General features: G+C 44.5%; 1 protein-coding gene across 6 annotated transcripts in view; it reads left to right on the forward strand.

Moving 5' to 3' along the window:
* The window catches only part of SETD4 (SET domain containing 4), a 178,133-nt gene that overhangs the window by 42,649 nt on the left and 112,031 nt on the right, over positions 1-23,453 (forward strand). For 4 of the 6 annotated variants that reach the window (XM_064579062.1, XM_064579091.1, XM_064579065.1 and 1 more), the window contains 2 exons: positions 5,755-5,894; positions 18,031-18,346. In XM_064579062.1, coding sequence (XP_064435132.1) covers positions 5,755-5,894; positions 18,031-18,113 — 223 coding nt within the window. In that variant the 3' untranslated portion in view covers positions 18,114-18,346. Of the gene's footprint in view, positions 1-5,754; positions 5,895-18,030; positions 18,347-23,453 lie in introns of those variants that run through there. The other 2 variants (XM_064579087.1, XM_064579083.1) reach the window with 2 other exon arrangements.

Below are 23,453 nucleotides of genomic sequence, written 5' to 3' on the forward strand. Positions count from 1 at the left end.
CAGCGTCTTTCGTTCTTGGAAGGCAAGCAGTGTAGTCTCCATGTAACTGCATCAGCTGAGGTCTGTGTAGGCACAGACTTGTGGGTGTTTTCTGTGGCCAAGACTGTGGGTGGCACGGTGACTAAGGCTATTGGGATATTCAGAGGTGAAGGTTGCTAGGATCTTCTGTTCTATTTTTGCCTGTGAGAGGAAGTTCTAGCAAAAGGGGATCCCTCTTGGGGATCACTCAGAGCAATAGGAGAGCTGGAGTCCTGGGATTGGGCATGCAGAGCAATAGGAGGGCTGGAGTCCTGGGTGCATGTGGTACCACCACAGTGTCTGGGTCTGGGGGCACAGGTGCACTTGCTGTGGGTATATGTAGAATCTTGTGAAACCAGGGTCTGGGTCTCTGGGTCTTGCAACCATTCTGGCCAGGTAGATGATGCAGCAGTGTCACAGGCCCTGGGATAGCGAGGAAGAGCGGTGGCTCGGGGCAGTGGCAATAGAGTCTGTGGATGGTGGTGGGTCACAGTCCCAACTTTGGCCTCAGGGGCAGTTTCAGGATAGCAGAAGGACATCCCTAGTGATGGCCTGTTAAAGCCTTGTGTTAGGATCCAGGGAGCAAGACTCAGGGCAGGAGCAGTCGAGGGCAGGGCTCAGGGCAGTGGCAGTTCCCGTCTTGTATATGGTGAGGCACTGTGAAGTCTTGATCCCACAGAGCTGGGCACAGCAGTGACAGGGCTCCTGAGGGCAGATCTTATTGCAGTGACAGCTCAAGCCACGAGGAGGGGACTCAGTGGTGGGAAGTCCGGGCAGCTCGAGCAGCTGGGATCAGCACTAGTGTAGAATGTGGGAGGCCACGGTAGTAGTAAAGGCTGCAAACATCCACAGTGGTGTGGCTTGCTGGGGTTCTCCTGCGTCCCCTTTGCCCCATGAGAGCAGCTTCCCTTGATTGGATCCCCCATGCACCAAGCTGCTCTTGACTTGAGAATGGGGAGATGTGGGTAAAACACTTCCTGTCCTTTTCTATGTGACCATGCTTGGGTTTTAAGCTCTGCAGGGTTTTTGCTGCCTTTTTTTTTATTTTTTAATTGTAGCCTAGAGCTTTCTCTGAGTCATTTTCATTGGTTTGTAGTTGTTTATGAACTCTTTTTGTTTTTTATGGGGATGATGAGCATTGGGACCCCCCTAACCCTCCATCTTGCTGACTGACGTCACCTCCCTTGCACAAGGCAGAGCTTTATAAACTACTGAGCCCGGGTCCCACCCATAGGCTCTGATTTAATTGGTCTGGGGTGTGCCAAGATATTGGGAACCCTAAAGCTCCCAGGTGACTGATGTATGTCACAGTTCCCTGAGCCTCCGCACTATAGGAAAAGCTGCATTAACTAGCCCCAGTGGGAGCCGTCTGGTTTTCCAGTAGCTACAATGACACTAGTTTGGGAGGCAGGGTACAGAGTACCCATTGCTGTACTACCACACACGTTTATGCTGCTTAAATTAGTCTGTAGTCAATCCATACTGAGTACACATTAGTCCCAAGCTCAGATGCTTTAACATTTGGTTCAGTGAGTACACTTAAGTATGGGCGGCCAGACCACAACAGATGCTCAGTGCATTTTAGTTCTTTTCATGCAACTCTTTTAAAAACAAGTCATACCTGTAAGTGTCCCAAGTGTTCGGCTAGATGCCTGAAATATACAAAGTGGATCTCTGAATCTTTGTGGGACTTTGCTATGAGCTGAGACACTTCTATTTTCGTACACTAGATGGCACAAGAAGACCGCCGGACTGAGGTTGCTGACCCAGGTCATTGAGGCTCCGTCAAAATGAGGCAGCAGAGGAAACCAGAGAGGGAGACAAACCCTAAGAGACTCTTAATCTCAGGAAACAAACAGAGGGTTGCTGGAGTGGGGGGTGGGGTGGGAGGGATGGGGTGGCTGGGTGATAGACACTGGGGAGGGTATGTGCTACGGTGAGCACTGTGAATTGTGCAAGACTGTTGAATCGTAGATCTGTACCTCTGAAACAAATAATACATTATATGTTAATAAAAATAAGTAAATAAATAAGTAAATAAATAAGTAAGTAAATAAATAAATAAATAAAAGAAATGACAGAAAACCACCACCACAAAAAAAAAAGAAAGAAAATATTTGAGTGGTTGTTTGCAATAAAGATTGGTGAGCTACTACAAAAAAAAAAAAAAAAAGGCACCAGAGTATCATTTTTTTTGTATGTCAGTAGGATCCAGACAAGGCAAAACAACTCTGTGTGTTGCTACTGGGATAAAATGCAGAGATTCATATTCTCTGGGGGGTGTTGGATCTCCTTGGGTGAGAAACACAGACAGCTAAACATTAGTTCAAGGTGACAGCTGCCAGACAAGGGGCCAGGTGTGTTGAGCTCAGAGGAAGGGGTTGGGGGAGGGGGTTTGAAAAGAGGCAGAAACCGCCCAGGCTCTGTCTACAGACAAGCCATAAATAAATGTTGATATGTAGCACTTTCTTTTGAGAAAGAAACAATGTCTCGCTGCAGATAGCAGATTTTCATTTCCAACATCACTGATAGCATGTCGCCGCAGGTCCCGACATGCAGGCAAACAGAGGAAGGGTAGCTTTTAAAGGAGTTTGAATGGACCGCCCCCACAGAGAAAGGGGTCTAGTCCTGTGACTTCTCTTCTGTGAGATGCTTCTGGAATTAGAAAATGGTGCATTTTGTGGGGACAGCTGGCAAGGAGCCATTCCTTCAGACTGATTGGAGGGCTCGTGCCTCTGTCGTTAGAAGTATGTGCGTTTGATCTGAAGACAGAGCTTCAAGGTAGAGTGAAAACGCCAGGGTGTCCTTGGATTTCCCTGTCCACAGGTGGCTGACAGCCTCCAGATCCCAAACTGCTGGTGATATGAAGTGGCCTAGCACAGCGTCCCACAGTGCCTACGCCGGTCGTCCTATTTGAGATGATTCCTTTGGTCTGCTGGGCTCTCTCTGTGCCTCCATGATCTGTCCTTAGATTAAGACTAACTCACCTGCAGATGGGGGAGCTCCTGTCACGCGTGTTTCCTTTTGATTTCTCTGCTCCTTCGACACCTCCTGCTATTGATACACCTTCTGGCTTTGCCTTGAGTGGGTGCTTGTTTTCTCTTCGGCATTTCATCTAGAGTGTGCCCTTACTGCAGCATTGGATTGTTTCCCCCCTTAATTGAAAGAGTAGAGGAAACGGCAGGTGACTGTTTATCTGATTGGAGTTGCCGTACTGGTGGTGGCTGCCTGTTTGGGAAACAGATCTTGCTGAGGAGCTTTCAGGTTGGGATAACGAGCTCGTTCTGACTGTTGTGGATCAATATTCAGAGCCGGCAGCCACAGCATAGCCTAGGTTGGGAGCCACGGCTCATATGGACACAAACATCAGCAGAAATGGTGTGAAAGATGAAATATTGTTTCTTTACGCAGAAGACAGTGTCTCTGATACCCAGTAGGGCCAAACACTGGCAGTGGGCAACCGTTAGAACGGTTTTCTTTTGTGGCTGGCTAGTGGCAGGAGTCTATAGGGGAGGCCACTGCCACCTGAAACTGTTCCTCAGCAAGCTGAGTGGTGTCAGCATCTTTTACTGGGGTCACATTCACATAGAACCCGGCTTCTCAGAGGCTGAAATGCAGACCAACTCCTGGGAGTTTGTTAGAAATGCAGAGTCTCAGGCTGCCCCGGATTTACCGAATCAGAGTCTGCCGCCTCAACAAGACGTGTGTTCCTGCGAAAGGAAGGAAAGCTGTGTCTCAGGAGCGTGTCTAGCCCCGGGGACTGTGTTTGGTAGAGTCCTACCAGTCCCCGGGGCCAGCCAGTCTGACCATCAGCAATCTGCCTAGCACAGCTGGGGGTGCTGCTCCTTGGCAAAAGGCGCCCCTGGAGCTGGCTCATTCGGAGAGTGGGGTGGGGCTGCGGGCTCTGCCGAGAGGCCAGATTGTCAGAGCAGTGACCGTGGTTTTGCCCCTTTCACTTTGGGCCATGGCTGTACGCCGTCCGCTCTGCAGTACCAGGAGAGGTGGCCCCACAGAAGCAGCCAGCTCCTCACCCACACTCCATGCCGGGGACCTGCCGGGCGGTCGGCTGTGGGACCCCAGTCTCCCTAACGCGCATTTCTGAGGTTCACCTTCACCGGGAAAAACTAGATGCCCGCGCATCGGTGTTGTTATGAAGTCACTGAGCCACTGCAAATGCATTAGCACGGGTGGGCCTTGACTGGACGCGTCCAGGGACTTTTAGACCGGCCAGTGTTTCCTTAGTGTTTCCAGGGACTGCCTAGCTACCAGGGGCCAGCACGGTACCAGATGCGCTGTTCTCTGTCCGATAGATGAAGAAGGCCCAGCTCAGCGGGTCACTCGGTAAAGTCCCTTCCTTATCCAAGAAGGCAGACTGGGCTGAACACAGCCCTGGGCTGCTGGATGCCACGTGGGCTTTATACCCATACAGCGTCTCTCGGGTCATTTCTGTGGACCGCTCCCCGACTTCTGTAACACTGCAATTAAGAGTAGGGAGGAGTTTGGATGGAATCTCAGGCAATGAGGCGGTGGGGATGGGGGCAGCCTTCTTATTTGCTTCCCTTAGGCTGTCCGTGGGTTTCTGGGGGTGAGGGGTGGGGGCAGACAACTGCACTCTGAATCCCGGCTGTGCCTTTCCTTTCTTGTGGCTTTGGTTACCCGCAGCGGGTTCTGCCGTGCTCCTAGCTCGCGGATTGGGCCAGGCACAGCTGCTGGCCGCCACCGGCATCCCGGCCCGGCTGGTTTCACAGCACTCTGTTCCTGCGCATCAGCTCATGTTTATGCCGAACGATGGGCAACAGTGCCTGGTGTCCCTTCTTTTGTTTATATACATTTTTTTTCTTTGCGGGGGGTGGGGGGAAGAGCTGCCTCCCTTTTAAGGGACATGAAAACTGAGTTTTGTCTTCCCTTCCTCCTACTGTCAAACAAAAGTCACCTTAGAACTCAGAATCACCTGGGGTCCGTCCCTGGCAGGAAGCGAGGCCTTTCCTCGTGAATGTATAACTTACAGTGAGCTCTCAGCAGACCAAAAAAAATGCCTTTTATCATGTTCTGGGTTTTCCCTCCCACTGTTTTATTTCACTTACGACATCACTCAGGCCCAAATGGTATTTGTCAGGAGTAATTGGCAAACGCCGAAGGCTGTGTTCAAGGCTGCTTGAGTGGAAAATCTCAAAGCAGTCACCCATGTTGAAAGAAAATACTACATTTGATCTTTTTTTTTATGATTTCTGCAGACATGATGCGTGTCTGCATTCTTTAGCCTTATAACCCCTTTATATTTGAAAGAAAAAAAAATCCCTGCAGGAAGTAGCACTTCACAGTTAATTTACAGTATGCCCGAGAAGTAACCACAACACATGGGAAGTCATTTTAAAAACACCTCCATGATTTATTTTTATTAGCCGTCTAATAAACCTGCGCTGGTTTGCAGGTTGTTATACGTTGAATTATGACTTCGAGCCTCGCGTTTCATGTCTGTTTCTACGAGGCTGTTTATTCTTCTGGATGAACATATGCCTAAGGGTGCTGGCAGCCATCCACAAACGTGTAATGCCCTCTCAACTCGGTCTTGTTTATAAGCGGCATGCTTTCAGATACAGCACATTAGAATCATCGGATCAAACTGAGGTCTTGAGCAGAGGTGATGTGACAGCAATGCAGTGAACTGGGCCTGGGTGCCCTGAACCACTGGGCTGCTTGCTCTGCCAGACGGTCCCTCTGTGTTTTCTCTCCTAGGCACGCAGCACAGTTAGGTGACAGAGCTTGGAGGCTTTTTCAAGTCACCCAACCTAATAGAAATCCATCTTCCTCCCTGTGTTCCAGATGTGGATACAGATGTCCTAAGAAGGAAGTGACACAGGATCTCAGAGCTCATGGTGAGTCCTTACCACCTTGTAGCTACTACACTGGGGTCGTTCTGGAGGAAGAACATACACCAAGAGTCCTCTCAGTGTCATAGAAACTCTAGATCACGGGTCAGCAAACTACAGTCACTCCCTATTTGTGTAAATAAAGTTTTTTTTTCTAAATGCAAACTTTACAAAATTATGGTAAAATATGCATAAAATAAAATTTGCCAGTGTAACTGTTTTTAAGCATACAGTTTATCAGCATTGAGTACGATGTTGTGTAAGCATCACCACGGTCTATTTCCAAAACTTCAACACCCCAAATGGAAACTCAGTGTCCATTGATCAGTAACTCCCCCTTCCATTTCCTGCCTCCCCCCCAGCACCTGGTAGCCTCTCATCTACTTTCTGTCCCTATAGTTTGCCTGTTCTAGATATTTCATAGAGGTGGAATTGCATACTATGTGTCCTTTTTGTCTGGTTTATTTAACTTAGCATCATGTTTTCGAGGGTCATCCATGATGTGGCATGTATTAGGAGGGATTCATTGCTCCTTCTGGCTTTGTTGAGGTTTAACTGAGAATTAAGCCTTGTACGTATTTAAGGTGTACGACTTGACGATTTGACATATTTTTACATTATGAAATAATCACCACAATCAAGCTAATTAACATATCCATCACCTCACATAGTTACCATATAATTTTTTTTTTCTTTGTGGTGAAGACACTTAAGACCTACCCTCTTAGCAAATTTCAGGTATACAAAATAGTACTATTAACTATAGTCACAGCATTGTACATTAGGTCTCCAGAACTTACTCATCTTGCATTGCTGCTTTTTTTTCTTTATGATGAAAACATAAACATAACATAAATGTTACATAAAATTTGTCATCTTAACCATTTTTAAATGTACAGTTCAGTAGTGTTAACTATATTCACATTATTGTACGACAGATCTCTAGAACTTTTTCATCTTGCAAAGCTGAAACTCTATACCCATTGAATAATACTTCCCCTTTTCCCTCTCCCCTCTGCCCCTGGGGACTACCGTTCTACTTTTTATTTCTAAGAGTTTGACTCCTTTAGATACCTCCCAGGGGGGGAATCATAGAATATTTGCCCTTTTGAGACTGACTTATTTCATTTAGCATCACATCCGTAAGGGTTATCCATTTTGCAGCATGTGACAGGATTTCCTTTTTTATGGCTGAATAATATCCCCCTGTATGTATATAACATATTTTATTATTTATTCATCAGTTGGTGGACATTTGGGATGTTTCTACCTTTTGGCTATTGTGAATAATGCTGCTATGAACATGGATGTACAAATATCTGTTTGAGTCTTAGCTTTCAGTTTCTTTGGGTGTATACTCAGAAGTGTGTAAATAAACTTTTATTGTAACACATCCATGTCTGTTTGTTTACCAGTTGTCTAAGGCTGTTTCCCCTTACAACAGGAGAGTTGAGCAGTTGTGACAGAGACCATATGGCTCACAAACCTGGAAATATTTACTAGCTGGCCCTTTTCAGAAAAAATTTGCTGACTCCTGCTCTAGATCTAATGGAATATTTACTTTCTACATTTGGTGGCTCTGTTGGAGAGTTACTTCTCTTGGTGACTGGCTGTGAATCGGGCCTAGTTATTTACCTGGTGTTTGGTATACACAGAGCAGTCACAGTCAGCATGCTCCAATCATAGACAGACTCTTTTGGCCCTAATACATCTGCTCACCTCCCAGGGGCTTGACTGACAATTATGAAGTACAAGATCTGTACTGAGGCAACCTTTTTTTTTTTTCCTGCCACAATACATATGTATTAGTTTCCTAGGGCTGCTATAACAGATAACCACAAACCTGGTGACTTAAAACAATAGCATTTTAGGGGCACCAGGGGGGTCCAGTCGGTTGAGCATCTGACTCTTGGTTTCAGCTCAGGTCATGATCTCAGGCTTGTAAGATCGAGTCCCATGTCAGGCTCATGCTCAGTGTGGAGTCTGCTGGAGATTCTCTCTCTCTATCCCCTTCTGCCCCTCTTCCCTGATCTCTCTCTCCCTCTAAAATAAGTATATTAGTTTCAGGTGCATGACACATTGATTTGGAAATTCTGTCCTTTGCTCAGTGCTCACCTCAGTAAATGCAGTCACCCTTTTTTTCTTGTCTTGCTCCTGCTATTAGGGGGAAAACTTTTGGTCTTTCACCTTAAGTATAATGTTAGCTATGGATTTTTGCAGATGTTCTTTATCAGGTTGAGAAAGTTCCCTTCTATTCCTACTTTACTGAATTTTTTTTTTTTTTTAATCATAGAAGGGTATTGGAGTTTGCCAAATGCGTTTTCTGTGTCTGATCATGTGGTTTTTGTCCTTTCTTTTCTTTTTTTTTTAAATTTTTTTTTTTAAAGATTTTATTTATTTATTTGAGAGAGAGAATGAGATAGAGAGAGCATGAGAGGGGGGAGGGTCAGAGGGAGAAACAGACTCCCTGCCGAGCAGGGAGCCCGATGCGGGACTGGATCCCGGAACTCCAGGATCGTGACCTGCGCCGAAGGCAGTCGCCCAACCAACTGAGCCACCCAGGCGCCCTGTCCTTTATTTTCTTAATAAAGTGTATTACACTGATTGATTTTTATATCAACCAACCTTGCATTCCTGGAACAAATCCCATTCGGTCATGGAGCATAATCCTTTTTATATGTTGCTGGATTGGGTTTCTTAATATGTTGTTGATTTTTATATCTATATTCATAAAGGATATTGGTCTGTAGTTTTCTTGTAATACTTTGTCTGGTTTTGGTATCAGGGCAATTAGGTAATCTCACTTCATGAAATAAATTTGGAAGTATTTCCTCTTCTTTTCTTTGGAAGAATTTGTTAAGTATTGGTGTTTTTTACTGTATTTTGTAGTATAATGTAGGTCTCCTCACGCTGCATTCTGTAATATAAAAAGAGACAAGTGAGGAGGAATAGTACCTTTGTGCTTCTAGATGTTGTCATCTTTGTGTGATGCCTGGACCTATGGCAGCCTCTTCGGGACTATGAGGGGAGTCATCCCAAGTCAATACCCTGAGGATGACAGAGCAGAAAGAAGGAAAGAAGAAAAAGGGAAAGTTCTTTATGAGCAGCTGAATAATCAACCCTGGAGCCTTCCTCTCTCTCTCTCTCCTTCTCTCTCTCTCTCTCTCCCTCTTCCCCCTCCTCCCCATCCTGGATCTCTTGCTATGTGAAGTAACTCATGTCTTTATTATTGTTTAAGCTCCTTTTTGTTAGGTTTTCAGTTATGTGCAGCTGAAAATATCTGAGAGTGATTATTGCATCCTGTGCAATAGGTGTATTCCCTGTTTTCTTGTCTCCCACTTTCTATGTCATCAGGCTAAGAGAACACAAATGTGCCTGCAGAAAAAGTAGCATCAAAGGGACCAGACAGTCACTGGCTTTTGTGTAAAGCAGACCAAGTACAGCCTCAAGGTTATATGGAATATAAATTTGCTGGGATCCTTTAGGCTGCCCTGAACATTAAAAAATCCTTAAATCCTTAAGGTGTTTACCATTTTTGTCCCTTGCATGGAAGTGGGTAAAATAAAGGACAGATTGGATTTGGAGAGACATACAGTGGAGCCTGAATTGTTGCTAACAGAATGACCATGTATATTCATCAGGGTTCCCCAGAGAAACCAGGCCAATAGAATTGGTCCCACATTTCTGCCCCCTGGCACACACCCTATGTAATTCCCCTTCCTTAAGTGTGGATGGGATTGCAAACACAATGATTAGGGTATTATGTGATGTAAGTGAAGGGGTTTTTCAGTTATAATTAAGGTTCCAAATCAGTTGACTCTGAGTTAATCAAAAGAGAGTTTATCTTAAGTGGGCCTGACCTAATCAGGTGGGCCCTTAAAAGGGACTGAGTGCCTTCTGAAGAGATAGATTAGAAGTTTGAGGGGGCCTCCAGGGGCAGGGTTCATGGCAAGGGCTTGAGAGCATCCTCTAGTAGGTAGAGTGGTCCCCAGCTGACAACTAGCAAGAAAATGGGGACCTCAGTCATACATCCCCAAGGAAGTCAATTCTGTCAACAACTTGAAGCTGCTTGGAAGTGGATTTTTCCCTCACTGAGCCTCCGAATGACTATGTACCTGGCGAACAAGTTGATTTCAGCCTCGTGAGACTGTCTTAGTCTGCTTGGGCTGCTATAACAAAAATACCATCGACTGAGCAGCTTAACCAACAGACGTTTATTTCTCACTGTCTGAGATCTTGGAAGTCCAAGATCAGCCTGCTGGCAGATTGTGTGTCTGGTGAGGGCCCTCTTCCTGGTTTGCAGATGGCTGGTTTTGCAGACGTCTGCACAAGGCAGAGAGAGCGAGCGAGCTCCAGTCTCTTCATTTTCTTATAGGGCATTCTTCTCATCATGGGGGCTCACCCTCATGACCTCAACCAAGGCTATTTAATTCCCAAAGTTTCCAGCACATTGATGATTAGGGCTTCAACATATGAATTCGGAGTGATATAAACATTTAGTACAAACTGAGAGCAAAGAACCCAGTTAAAATATGCTGGAGTCCTAGCCTACAGAAACTGTGAAATTAATAAAATGGTGTTGCTTGAAGGCACTAAGTTTGTGGTAATTTGTTACGCAGCAATAGAAAATTAATATAGGTAACATTTCAAATATCATTCCTTCATATTGGAAAAAATAAGTTGATGGTCAACATAGAATAAATTGTGAAAAGTAATGTTTGACAACTCAGAAAATTACATAGATCAATTCCCCAGGAAATTGCCTTTTCTTTTTTTTCTATTAGATTTTGTCCCTTCTGATGGGACCCATAGACAAGGAGCAGGTTTGGGGAGAGTGTAGGGAATGCTTTTCTATCTTCCCCCAAAGGGTTGGCCAGGCATGTTTAGCCGTTAGGAGGCCGGTGCCCCTGACAGGCCCTCGTCCTGGCCCTGGGAGGCCATAATCAGCCCTACCTTGTACACACTCTGGGGTTCCCTGTGTGCAGAGGAAATCTATTCCAGGCAAGTGCGTCCAAGTTAAGAAGAACCATGGCATTGGGAAAGATGGCCTCAAGTACACAGGGCCAGGATCTGGTTGAGTATTGTTTCTCTATGGCATGATGTATAGTCGTTTCTTTTTTTTTTTTTTTTTTTAAAGATTTTATTTATTTACTTGAGAGAGAGAGAATGAGAGACAGAGAGCACGAGAGGGAAGAGGGTCAGAGGGAGAAGCAGACTCCCTGCTGAGCAGGGAGCCCGATGCGGGACTCAATCCCGGGACTCCAGGATCATGACCTGAGCCGAAGGCAGTCGCTCAACCAACTGAGCCACCCAGGCGCCCTATAGTCGTTTCTTGAAACCTTCTTGCTCAGTAAAAATTGTTCAGGCAAATCTACTTTGCTCGGTAGCTGTGCTTGTCCTGTTCTCAGCTTGGGCATCAATCATAGTTCTTAGGTATAGCACTAAGATCATGTCTGACTCCATGTTATTAAACTGATAACAAAGTGATTTCTTAAAGATAAATGATGATCAAAACTACTGACCTTTTATTAACCTTACTTAAATTCTTGGGATTATCTCTTAATGTTACAAGTTGACACAGAACAACTTTCTTTTCTCTCTTTGGCTTTGATGGGATCACAGGTAGTCGTGTGCATTTCTAGCTTGCTAGAAGTACCTTTTCTCTTGTTTTTGGATTGGCAATGAAAATGCGAATTAGATGGAGTTTTGTTTTTTTTTTTTAGCAAATTTAAAAAATGTCCAGTCATTTGTACAAATGGTTTAAAAGCCTTGAGATTTTAGGAACGTGTATTTGCAATTATTCTCCTTTAATAATTAATCACTAATATGTTTTAATCACTGAGAACATTGTTTTGATCATTAAGAATTTACAATGTAAAGATTATTTCAAGGTCAAATTTCAAATGTTAATTATTGTAACCTAATGCATGTAAATCTCTACTGAATTCAGTTTAAAAATAAAAAGTAAATCATTAATTCGAGCTAGCATACTTACTGGAAATTGTCTTTTATTATTCTCTGCTGTGGGTCAAGGTCATTCTTTAATCAAACCTCAGTTTGATCCAGAGTCGTGGGAAGAAAAATCAGTCTTCTCCTGTCTTTCTTTCCCTAAAAATACAGCTCTCACAGGGAAGCTCTTCCAACTTCCCTTTCTCTTAACTCTCATCTGTAATTATTGCTGCTGCTGTTTTGCTTTTTTTTTTAAATTTTTAAATTTTTAGTTTTGAGCGCAGATTGTGGCACCTGGCAGAAGACCCTAAGAAGTCATGTGGCTTTGCTAGCTGGTAGGGTGTTTTTGCTTGATGCTTTGATATGAAAGCTTTGTATGGGCATCCTGATTACTGAGGACCTCTGCTTAACTGTCTAATGATCAGGGGCTGTAGGGTATGGATTACCAGCATGGTTGTAGACCGAGCCTCATCTGGGTTTGGGTCCTGATACACACTAGTCATTAGTTCTGGGACCATGGAAAGTTTTTATCATCCATCCTGTGCCTCTCCCTCTTCATCTGTGAATGGGGACAAGCAGAGTACTGATTTCCAGGGACTGTTTTGAGGATGAAATGTACCTTAGCACATAACCAAGGCTGGCTATTGTGCAAGGCCATCAATTTAACTCATACTACAGAGAAAAATGTAATGCCTTCATTGTGGCTGCATGATCCAATTTCCCCCGAGCCCACCCCACAGGTTACTGGGTAAAATCTGGCTTTTAGTCTTGTCCAGTTTAAATTTTATCTCATCCAATTTAATTTAAAAGCCTCAATTGAATTTAAATAGCTTCTTTAGGCAATTGCCTGAAGAGAAACATGGTCTAGTAGCCTCCCTTGTTTCTTTCCCTAAAATGGCATTGGGTGGGAGGAGGGGTTTTATGTTTATAGTTCTACCCTCCCCAGGCTGGTTCTTCTGTCTCTAACTGTGAACTTGCAGCCTGTCCCAGGCACTGCCTTTGGGACACATCTCTCTCTCCCCTACTGGCTTTTGCTGCTTGCAGACCTCTGAGCCCGATTCTCCATCTGGCCCCAGGCCAGGAATCCATGTGGCCCATCCTCTAGAATGACCATGCTTTTTGGTGCTGCCAAATTTTGCAGGATGTTTCCGGTCCCTGAGTTGGAATGTGGGACAGCCTGTGAGCTGGTTCCTTTATACCTGCCATATGTAGTATGGATATCCTCACTTGAAAAATAGTCCATCTGTTGGCTCGTGGTTACGGACTGCATGTTTCTGTCTTCCCCCACCCCCCATTCATATGTTGAAACCTTAACCCCCAGTGTGATGGTTTTGGGGCCCTTAAGAAGTGGTTAGGTTTAGACGAGGTCATGAGAGTATAGCCCCGTAATGGGATTAGTGCTCTTATAAGAAGAGGAAGAGCCCAGAGCTCCTGGTCTCCCTTTGCCATGTGAGGACACACACCAAGAAGAGGGATGTCTACACAGCAGGAAGAGAGCTCTGACCAGAACCTGACTATGCTGTCACCCTGATATCAGACCTCCCAGCCTCCTGAACTATAAAAGAGAAACGTTTGTTGTCTAAGCCACCCAGTCTATGGTATTTTTTTTTTTTTAAGATTTTATTTATTTATTTGACAGAGAGAGACACAGTGAGAGAGGGAACACAAGCAGGGGGCAGTGGGAGAGGGAGAAGCAGGCTTCCTGCTGAGCAGGGAGCCCGATGTGGGGCTCAATCCCAGGACCCTGGGATCATGACCTGAGCCGAAGGCAGACGCTTAATGACTGAGCCACCCAGGCACCCCTATGGTATTTTTTTATAGCTGCCAGAGTGGAGGAAGGCACTTGTCTTGCTCTCCTGCCTCTGGGCTCCCTTCTCACCACAATTCACCCAGGGCCCAAATAGAGCAGGTTCTGTCCAGGCTTCCAGTATAAAGACCCCATGGCTTAGTCCTCCAAGCCTCGCTGTTGATATACTATTGGGGGGATAAGGAAAGCTGCACGCCCTTTCTCAGGACAACAGCCCAGCCTGAAGGGCCATCTCCCGCTGCAAAATCATCACTTTGCACGAAGGTGAACATTATGTTGGTGTATCCCTTTGCATGTCTTATATAATCCTCATTCTCCCCCTAGACAGAGGGATGTCTCAAAGGTCAGAGCAAAGAGAAAGGCAAAAAAAAGAAAAGCCCATTAATGCTTTCCAGACTGTCACCCTTGTAACACTGATGCTGGACTGAAGTTTCTTGCAGGCTGAGAATGGGTCTGTGTGCTTGCCAGTGCCTACCCAGGACCAAGCACAACTTTTGGTCAAAACCCAATAAATATTTGTTGAATGAATGATGATAATGATGAATACCTTTAGAGTTCCGTATGAGCAAATGTGGATGGATTTCTCAGACAGCTTGTCAGCAGTTAACAGCAGATGTCTCATAGACATTTTACCATGAAGAAATAATGGATCCCTTGGTAATCATGAAGAGAGTAACTCTTTGAAGCTGAGAGAAAAGGAGTTTTTCCTTTTTCTCCATGAAGAGCAGAGTTATAGGAATGATAAACTCTTGTCAAAGAAAAAATTGCAATGGACAAAGTTAAACAGTCAAGGACGACTTTATTCAAGACTGTTACATGAGGAGAGAGGGACTAGAATGGAGTATGAACTCAACTCTACTGAAACAAAGGGCAGGAGGGCTTCTAAAGGCTGGAATGAGTAGTGGAGGATGTTAGCGGGAGGTTGATCGATGTGATGTGTAGAGCGCATTGGGTTATTTCCGGAGTCCCCAAATGTTTCTCTGTGATTAGGCCATCAAATGAGGCTCCTGCCTTCTCACAGGGACTGGGAGGTAAGGGTGCTATCTCCCTTGATGATTACATTTTAAAGCAATGGCTCCAGGGTCCTCGAGAAAGACATCCCTGAACTGTGAAACTGGCAAGAAGCTTTTAAAAAAAAATTACATATATCTCAAAGTGGCAGAGAAAGAAGATACAATCACAAGTTTTCTAGACAAAACGCTCGAAGGAAAGGGAGGTCGGGGCCTAGGGTTGGGAATAAACGTGTCTAAAGTTTAGTCAAGCTGAGGGAAATGTTAAGGTCATGTTGGTCACTCTGAACCAAGGGAACAGATGGTTTGCCCTTGGGAATTTAATGTCAATGTAATGTTTTATATTGTTCACTCTAAATATTCCTTCCTGAAGTAAAATACGATTTACCGTAGAATAGTAACAGGACAATGTAGCTACCGTTCCTATGCTATTTTTGGGTTCATAATTTGGGAACAGTAATCAGAGAAGAAATTAGGCAGAGTAGGTCCTGTCTGTGGAAGTTCTTCAGAGCTTGAGTGCCACTGACAGAAAAAACTTGGCCACGGTTCTTCCCACTTTAGAATAAGTGTTGGCAGTGTTTTCCCAATTCTGGTGCCATTACCAGCCATCTATGTACTGAATCAGACACTTTAAGATAAAATATGTCACATACATACAGATTTCTTACTACAAAGAAAAGTCTGTTCTATGGGCTACTTGTTCTTGTGTATCCCCCACAATTCTGTATTTCCCCCCTACCATCCTGCTTTGCTAATGATTATTAGTAAGTCTTCATCGCCATAACTCTCCAGCGTTAGTGAAGTTAAATAGAAAACGTCCATGGGAGGACAGACACACTGGATACAGATACAGGCATCTAATGTAGCATGGATTTGGGGCTGAAAAGAAAAGAACCCAAATGCTGGAGACAAGGAGAAAATGATACAGAACATAAAGATAAATGGGAAATTTTAGCTAACAGTATTGGTTAGGCCAAGAAGGCACCAGCACATTCTCACTTAGATGATGTCAGGTGTGGGGCAGCTGATAGAAAGGTCGTGAGCTGCCAGAAAAGGTTGGATACTCCAAGGTTCGGAAATATCTATCTGTAGGTCTTGGTTCCATCTGTTTGAAGATGCCGTTTAATATACGCCAGGGCTGTTTCCAGGACCTTACCCCTCCTTTAAATGATCCCGTGTTATAAACTGCTCCTTGGCCACCTGTGATGTGTGTACAAAATATAATCTGTCAAGTCTCAGGGAATTGTAGAGCCGTGCATCTTTTTAAAAAATTTTTTTATTGTTATGTTAATCACCATGCATTACATCGTTGTTTTTTTTTTTTTTTTAAGATTTTATTTATTTATTTGACAGAAAGAGACACAGCGAGAGAGGGAACACAAGCAGGGGGAGTCGGAGAGGGAGAAGTAGGCTTCCCGCCAAGCAAGGAGCCCGATGCAGGGCTCGATCCCAGGACCCTGGGATCATGACCTGAGCCAAAGGCAGACGCTTAACGACTGAGCCACCCAGGCACCCCACATCATTAGTTTTTTATGTAGTGATCCATGATTCATTGTTTGTGTATAACACCCAGTGCTCCATGCAGAACATGCCCTCTTTAATACCCATCACCAGGCTAACCTGTCCTCCCACCCCCCTTCCCCTCTAGAACCCTCAGTTTGTTTTTCAGAGTCCATCGTCTCTCATGGTTCATCTCCCACTCCGATTTCCCCCCCTTCATTCTTCCCCTCCTGCTATCTTCTTCTTCTTTTTTTTTTTTAAACATATATTGTGTTATTTGTTTCAGAGGTACAGATCTGTGATTCAACAGTCTTGCACAATTCACAGCGCTCACCATAACACATACCCTCCCCAATGTCTATCATCCAGCCACCCCATCCCTCCCACCCCCCACCACTCCAGCAGCCCTCAGTTTGTTTCCTGAGATTAAGAATTCCTCGTATCAGTGAGGTCATATGATACATGTCTTTCTCTGATTGACTTATTTTGCTCAGCATCACACCCTCCAGTTCCATCCATGTCATTGCAAATGGCAAGATCTCATTCCTTTTGATGTTGAGCTGTGCATCTTTTTTTTTTTTTTTTAAATTTGGGAGGAGAGGTGCTTTTTTTTTTTTTTTAAGATTTTATTTATTTATTTGACAGAGAGAGACACAGCGAGAGAGGGAACACAAGCAGGGGAGTGGGAGAGGGAGAAGCAGGCTTCCCGCTGAGCAGGGAGCCCAATGTGGGGCTCGATCCCAGGACCCTGGGATCATGACCTGAGCCGAAGGCAGACGCTTAACGACTGAGTCACCCAGGCGCCCTGAGCCGTGCATCTTGATGAAGGAGAAGAACACGTACCAGGGGCCAGTAGTAAATTAGTGCCAGAAGCTCAACTCCCCCATTGGCTACTCACATGTGATGATTTGCATAGATTTTATACATTTTGGATTAAGTGCCTTCTGGGTTGTGCTCACTGTTTATTGAAATAGTAATGGCTATTAAGTTTAACAGTAGCAGTTTCTCAGATCCTAAGGATATTGAGTGAAAAGCCCTCCTCTCTTATTTATTAAATGCTATATCCACAATATTTTTCCCCCATCAGAAGCTAGAAACAGGTGGTTTCCAAGATATATATTTTGACATACTTCATCATTTGGATCTAAAATGAATGTCTAAATGTTTTTGGTTGAGTAGAAGCCCCTTTTAATTATATTAAAAGGTAGAGATTAGCAGCAGGACCAATCACTTCCCATAAATACAGTGCTTTTATTCTATAGATAGTTGATTTATTTCAGGAGGATGGTTTAACTCATAGTATTTGTACACTGATGGTGTTATGAGTCGAGTTAAAATAGAGTAATAGCTTAAACTCCTCCACTATTCTATAGGGTTTTTATATTTGGTTCTGCTAATGTGTCTGGTATATACTCTGTTAAGGCCTGCATTGTGTTCCTCCAAATTCATATGTTGAAGCTCTAACCTTCAATATGACTGTATTTGGAGAAAGGCCCTTTGAGGAGATAATTAGGGTTAAATGAGAGTGATGGTTAATTTTATGTCAACTTTACTGGCTAAAGAATGCCCAGATAGGTGGTAAAATATTATTTCTATGTTTGAAACTGTTTCTGGAAGAGATTAGCATTTGAATTGGTGAACTGTCTAAAGCAGATGGCCCTCTCCAGTGTGGGTGGTCATCATCCAATCTGTTGAGGGCCCAAATAGAACAAAAGGGCAGATGAGGGTGAATTTACCCTCTGTTAGAGCTGAGACATCCATCTCCAGCCCTCGGACATTGACAGTCCTGGTCCTTGGGCTTTTGGACTCAATTTGGGACTTAGATCATCAGCCCCTGTTTCTCAGGCCTTTGAACTTGAACTGTATTCTACCACAGGCTTTCCTGGTTCTCCAGCTTGCAGACAGCAAACTCTGGGACTACCTGGCCTCCACAACCACATGAACCAATTCCTATACTAAGTCTTCTTCTCTGGAGAACCCTAACTAATACAATGAAGTCCTGAGCCTGGGGCCCTACTTCAAGAGTATTCCTTTCCTTATAAGAAGAGATAAAGACACCAGGGATGTGTGCACGCAGACGAAAGGCCACATGAGAACACGGTGAGACGATCCATATGCAAGCCAAGGAGAGAGCTATCAGGAAAAACCAGACCTGCCGACACCTTGATCTTGGACTTCCAGCCTCCAGAACGGTGAGAAATAAATGTTTGCTGTTGATGCTCCCCCATCTGTGGTATTTTGTTATGGCAGTCCTGGCAGGCTACTAAATCCTCTAAGGAAGTTAAGTATTGGGCCAGTTTGAAATCCAAGGACTCAGGAAATGCTCCAAAAGATCAAAGCCACACCATGCAAGTACTTAATCCCTATCCCGTTGAAAACATCTTTCCCCTTTGGTAATTTGCATCTGAATAATAAAAACAAGTGCTGGAAATGGAATTACCAAAGTGACTGTATGTAAAAGCTGAGAAAAATAAGGAAGTTTTTCTTCCTTAGGTGGGTGAATGCACCCTGGTACCATCTGCCACATAGGCTTTCCTGGGGCCCCTCCAGTTAATGATGAGTTACACTGATTTGGTAGAGCAAGTGTTACATAAATGACCAGCAAAGAGATTCCTAGCATATGTGAAGAAAACATGAAAAAGCACAAGGAGATGTCTTTTTTTGTTTGTTTTAAAAAGAGGATGGAGTGCTTGGGTGGCTCAGTCATTTAAGCGTCCAACTCTTGATTTTGGCTCAGGTCACGATCTCAGGGTCGTTAGATGGAGCCCTGCGTCTGGCTCCATGCTGGGCGTGTAACCTGCTTAAGATTGTCTCCCTTTGCCCACTGCCCCTCCCCCTACCTAAAAAAAATAAAAAGAGGAAACACAAATGATAAATTTTTATGGAGATGCCTTGTTAAGTAAATAAAGGGTCCTATTAGTACAGAAAGAGATGAGCATATTGCAGTTATTGTGGTAGGAGCAGTCAGGATGCAGTTATCCATGCGACACGGGAACGTTTTACAGAAACCAGAAGTCGAGCGTGCTAAGCCACCTTGCTGATCCACTCTTCATGCTTCAGGAGCTCTCACTAATTAGCCTCATGACACTGCTGTGAGGGAAGTGAACTTCTCTGCCCTCATTTTCCTTACTGGACCACTTTCCACTGGACGGAGCTGAGCAAATTGACCCGTGTTGAGCTCCCATTATGGTTACTCTGCAGCTGTAGCAACCAGCTAGCTTTTTTTCCCCCCTAGAGTGTCTATCGGATACTGCAAATTGCAAAGTTGGTCCATTTACCTGTGGCTCTGGGCAGATCTGGTCCTATTTCCAAAACAGCATCGTCACTTGATATTTAAGAAGCGACCGGAATTCTTATTTTTACTTGCAATTTCAAGGTTTTTTCTTTTTTTTTTTCCCTTTTCCCAAATCTCCTTGGGCTATAAAATTAATCTTAGTCAAAACATGCTTTTAAGAGAAGAGGACTCAAAGTAGGACAACAACTTGTTCTTTTTGAAATTGCTTATAATTTAACATAGTATAACCTTTGAAGGGGAAATGTGATCTGTTCAGAGCATCACAGTGGTATTTAAGGAGGCTCTATGTCTGAAAGCCCCATCTCAGAGAAGGCAGGTATTTGGTTTCAAATGATCAAAACAGCCCTGTACTCTTCTTGGAGTTATTTTGACATCTAAATAATAGTTCTGGCATTTCTTTCAGAGTGCAAATCAATAACATTGACTTAGTGCATTCTTTCCTCTTATTTTCTTTCCTTACTCTTTTATAACCTTAGATCAAGTATTAATAATTACTTTAAGCCTTTGCTTGGCTTTGGTACTTTGCCACTTAGTGATGCAGGAGGTAGTTCCCCATCCTCTCCCTTTACCAGTTGCCCAGTTTTTCCAGAATATTCTCTTTCTGAGACGAAGACAACATCTTCAAAAGCAGATAAGTGGTTGCCTTTGCCATGTTTCTTTTTCCTCTTTTCTAGTACACACAGTATTGGAGCACATACACCTCTCTCCTTTTCTTCTTTTTTTAAGATTTATTTATTTTAGAGAGAGAGAGCACAAGCAGGGGGAGGGGCAGGGAAGAGGGAGAGAGAGAATCCCGGACTCCCTGCTGAGCACAGAGCCTGACATGGGGCTTGGTCTCGCAGCCTGAGATTGTGACCTGAGATGAAACCAAGAGTCAGAGGCTTAACTGACTGAGCCACCCAGGAGCCCCTCTCTCCTAGACTTCTCACACTCTGCTATTATCAATTGCCCTGGTTTCTCACCAGTGTTTCTGAATGCTTGTCTGCCAGTGGCCTACCTCGGAATCACTGGTGCTTGTTGAAGCTGCTATTCTTGGGCTTCACCCCACACCTCAAAACCCCGAATCTCTGGGGATGAGGACCTAGAAGGTGCAGTTTTCTTCTTTAAAAATAAAAAAAAATTTTTTAGTAGACTCCACACCCAATGTGGGGCTTGAACTTACGACTCCGAGATCAAGAGTCCCACACTCCCCAGACCGAGCCAGCTAGGCACCCCTAGAGAGTGTAGTTTTAACAAGCACCCAGGGATGCTTTCAGCATTAATACCCAAGGAGCATGACCTTACACCTCGCTGGTTTTCCAACTGTCTTCTCTCCATTCCAGTTAGACTCCCATTAGTTACTGAATTCTTATATGCTAACTTTTAATTATGGCTGTTATTATAGTTTCAAAAATGCACCAGCTCCAAAATCCTCATGATTTGACTTTAAAACTCTGCAGAACATGGGAGACAGTATGGTGTGGGAGGGGGCTGAGGGGGCGGGTGAGGAGCAGAGAGACGTGGAAGGCGTTAGAGAGGTTTTGAGGTCCTTCAGATCTGGGTTTGATTTCCAATTCTGCTCCCGAACTAGCTAAATGACCTTGGTTGATTTGACCTTGTGAAACTCAGATTTCCTAGCTCTTGGGGGATGGTAATTTGTCAGGCAGGGCTGTTAAGGAGGACAAAATGAAACCACAGATGTGGTGCTGGGAGGTATGACTGTGTGGTAGCTTTTGTTGATCTTTAGTTTATTCCTTTTATCTTCTCCGTTCTTGTTCTTCTGTCTTTGGTTGTCTTAGCTCCTTATCATTGTCCTTATTATCTCCTTGGATATGATGTTTACCTTCTTAAATTCTCTTTTGCATCTTCTTTTTAAGATACTGCTCTCTAAGATGATTTCAGCTTATTCAAACCTTTTATTCTTTTTAAACTTTTTTTTTTTCTTAAGTAGGCTCCATGCCCGGTGTGGAGCCCAACACGGGGCTTGAACTCATGACCCTGAAACCAAGACCTGAGCTGAAACCAAGAGTCAGACACTTAACCGACTGAGCTACCCAGGCACCCCCAAACCTTTATTTTGAGGTACAGTCTAGAAATTTCTCAGGCTGACAGTCTGTGGTAGACACCTGCTCTTCGGTCTGCTCAGCACCCCTCCCTCCTGTATCAGCACTTCTCTTCACCTTCAGGGTCCTGCCATTCCTCCCCCATCATGGATGGTTAGGGGAGGCCGGCTGGTGGGACAGGCACCTGACTTGGGCATGCCACTTGGGGCATCATGTCCTTCCCACCATCGGATTGGTCTCAGGAGCAGTCATGTGACACAAGCAGGGCTAATCAGTGTGATTTTCTGTAGTTTTCTGGGTGGGACTTACAGGGAAGGCTTGCTTTGCTTTTGGAGGCCCAAGTCTCCTGGAGCTTTGAGATTCCTTTAGGCTGCTAACACTTGCTTGAGGGTGGGGAGTAGGAGTGGGGGAAGAAGGCAGTGTCTGTTGCCTCCTGAGGCTTACTCCCACTCTTGCTTGTAGGGAAACACCTTTCTGATCTCTTTTGGAGGGGGACCCTCTGTGGAGATGCTGGGTGCTGGCTCCTCAGGACTTACGGCTTTTTTAATTGTCTGTATTCCATACCTCTTCTCTTTTCCAAGTCATGTACACAGTCAATGTGGTCAAGTTTGGGGAAGCATCTAGGCAGAGGCATTTGTCATACCTGGAATCACCATTCCCCCCATCCCTTAGGTTCTGTTGGTGAGATTGACCCATCAGATCCAACCCTTTTATCTAATACAGTAGACTCTTTCCCAGGGACCCCCACAATCTCCCTATCCCTACCTTATATTGATTCCCCTTACTTGGCCCTATTCTACCTGCCCCCAGGCTCAACAGATATCCAAGTAATTTCTGGGAGGCTTCTGGCCCCCATGATACTTGGTGGATGACGTGTGTGTGTTGCTGGGCCATCTATCTCTACAGGCCTCATTCATACCCTAGCCAGGACTTTTGTTATACATATTCTTAGAACCATGAAGAAGTGTGTACATATATCATTGAAGTATGGGAATAGTTAATAATACAGGAGTCAGTAGTGGATGCAAGTTCAATAATACAATTCTATTTAATTGGTGAAAACTTCAGTGGGGTGTGGTGGAAATAGGAGGAGGTGGGAGTCAGGGTATATATATAATATTTTTGCCTCTGCCTTTGGGTAGATGTGAAGTTTGGACTAGTCAGGAAGACCCGTCTTCCCACACTTTTCTCATTGACAAAACAAAGGATTTGTTTTATTTATTTTTTTATTTTATTTTTTTTTAAAGATTTTATTTATTTATTTGAGAGAGAGAATGAGAGAGAGCACATGAGAGGGGGGAGGGTCAGAGAGAGAAGCAGACTCCCTGCCGAGCAGGGAGCCCGATGCGGGACTCGATCCCGGGACTCCAGGATCATGACCTGAGCCAAAGGCAGTCGCTTAACCAACTGAGCCACCCAGGCGCCCCAGGATTTGTTTTACATAAACCTCCCAACTCTATGAATGACTCTGTGACAAAGGTTTTTTTTTTTTTTTTTAAAGATTTTATTTATTAGAGAGACAAAGTGGGAGAGAGCAAGTGAGGATGGGGGAAGGGCAGAGGGAGAAACAGACTCCCTGCTGAGCAGAGAGCCCAATGTGGGGCTCGATCCCAGGACCCCAGGATCATGACCTGAGGTGAAAGCAGACACTTAACTGACTGAGCACCGCCCCCCCCCCCCCCCCCCCCCGTGACACAGGTTTTAAATGGAAATTTAGTGTCACATGGCAGTGGACTTTGAGCTGTGAGCACAGGGCCCATAGTGTTGAAGGGCAGGGTTCTGGGGTCTAGAGGGGTTGACTCAGAGGATGGGAGAAAGTCAAGTGGATGAATCTTTGAATCTCCATCCTCCTGCTATAAGAAGACCAGCTCTGATCTCACCAATCTTATATATTGAAGACCTATATGTAATTTTATTCATTAAAATTGCACTGCTGCTAAAAAATGCTGGAAACTTGAACCC

The sequence above is a fragment of the Mirounga angustirostris genome, unplaced genomic scaffold (assembly GCF_029215605.1).
Source record: "Mirounga angustirostris isolate CCGP_5_RB_7025 unplaced genomic scaffold, mMirAng1.0.hap1 SCAF_1, whole genome shotgun sequence".
Taxonomy (NCBI): Eukaryota; Metazoa; Chordata; class Mammalia; order Carnivora; family Phocidae; genus Mirounga; species Mirounga angustirostris.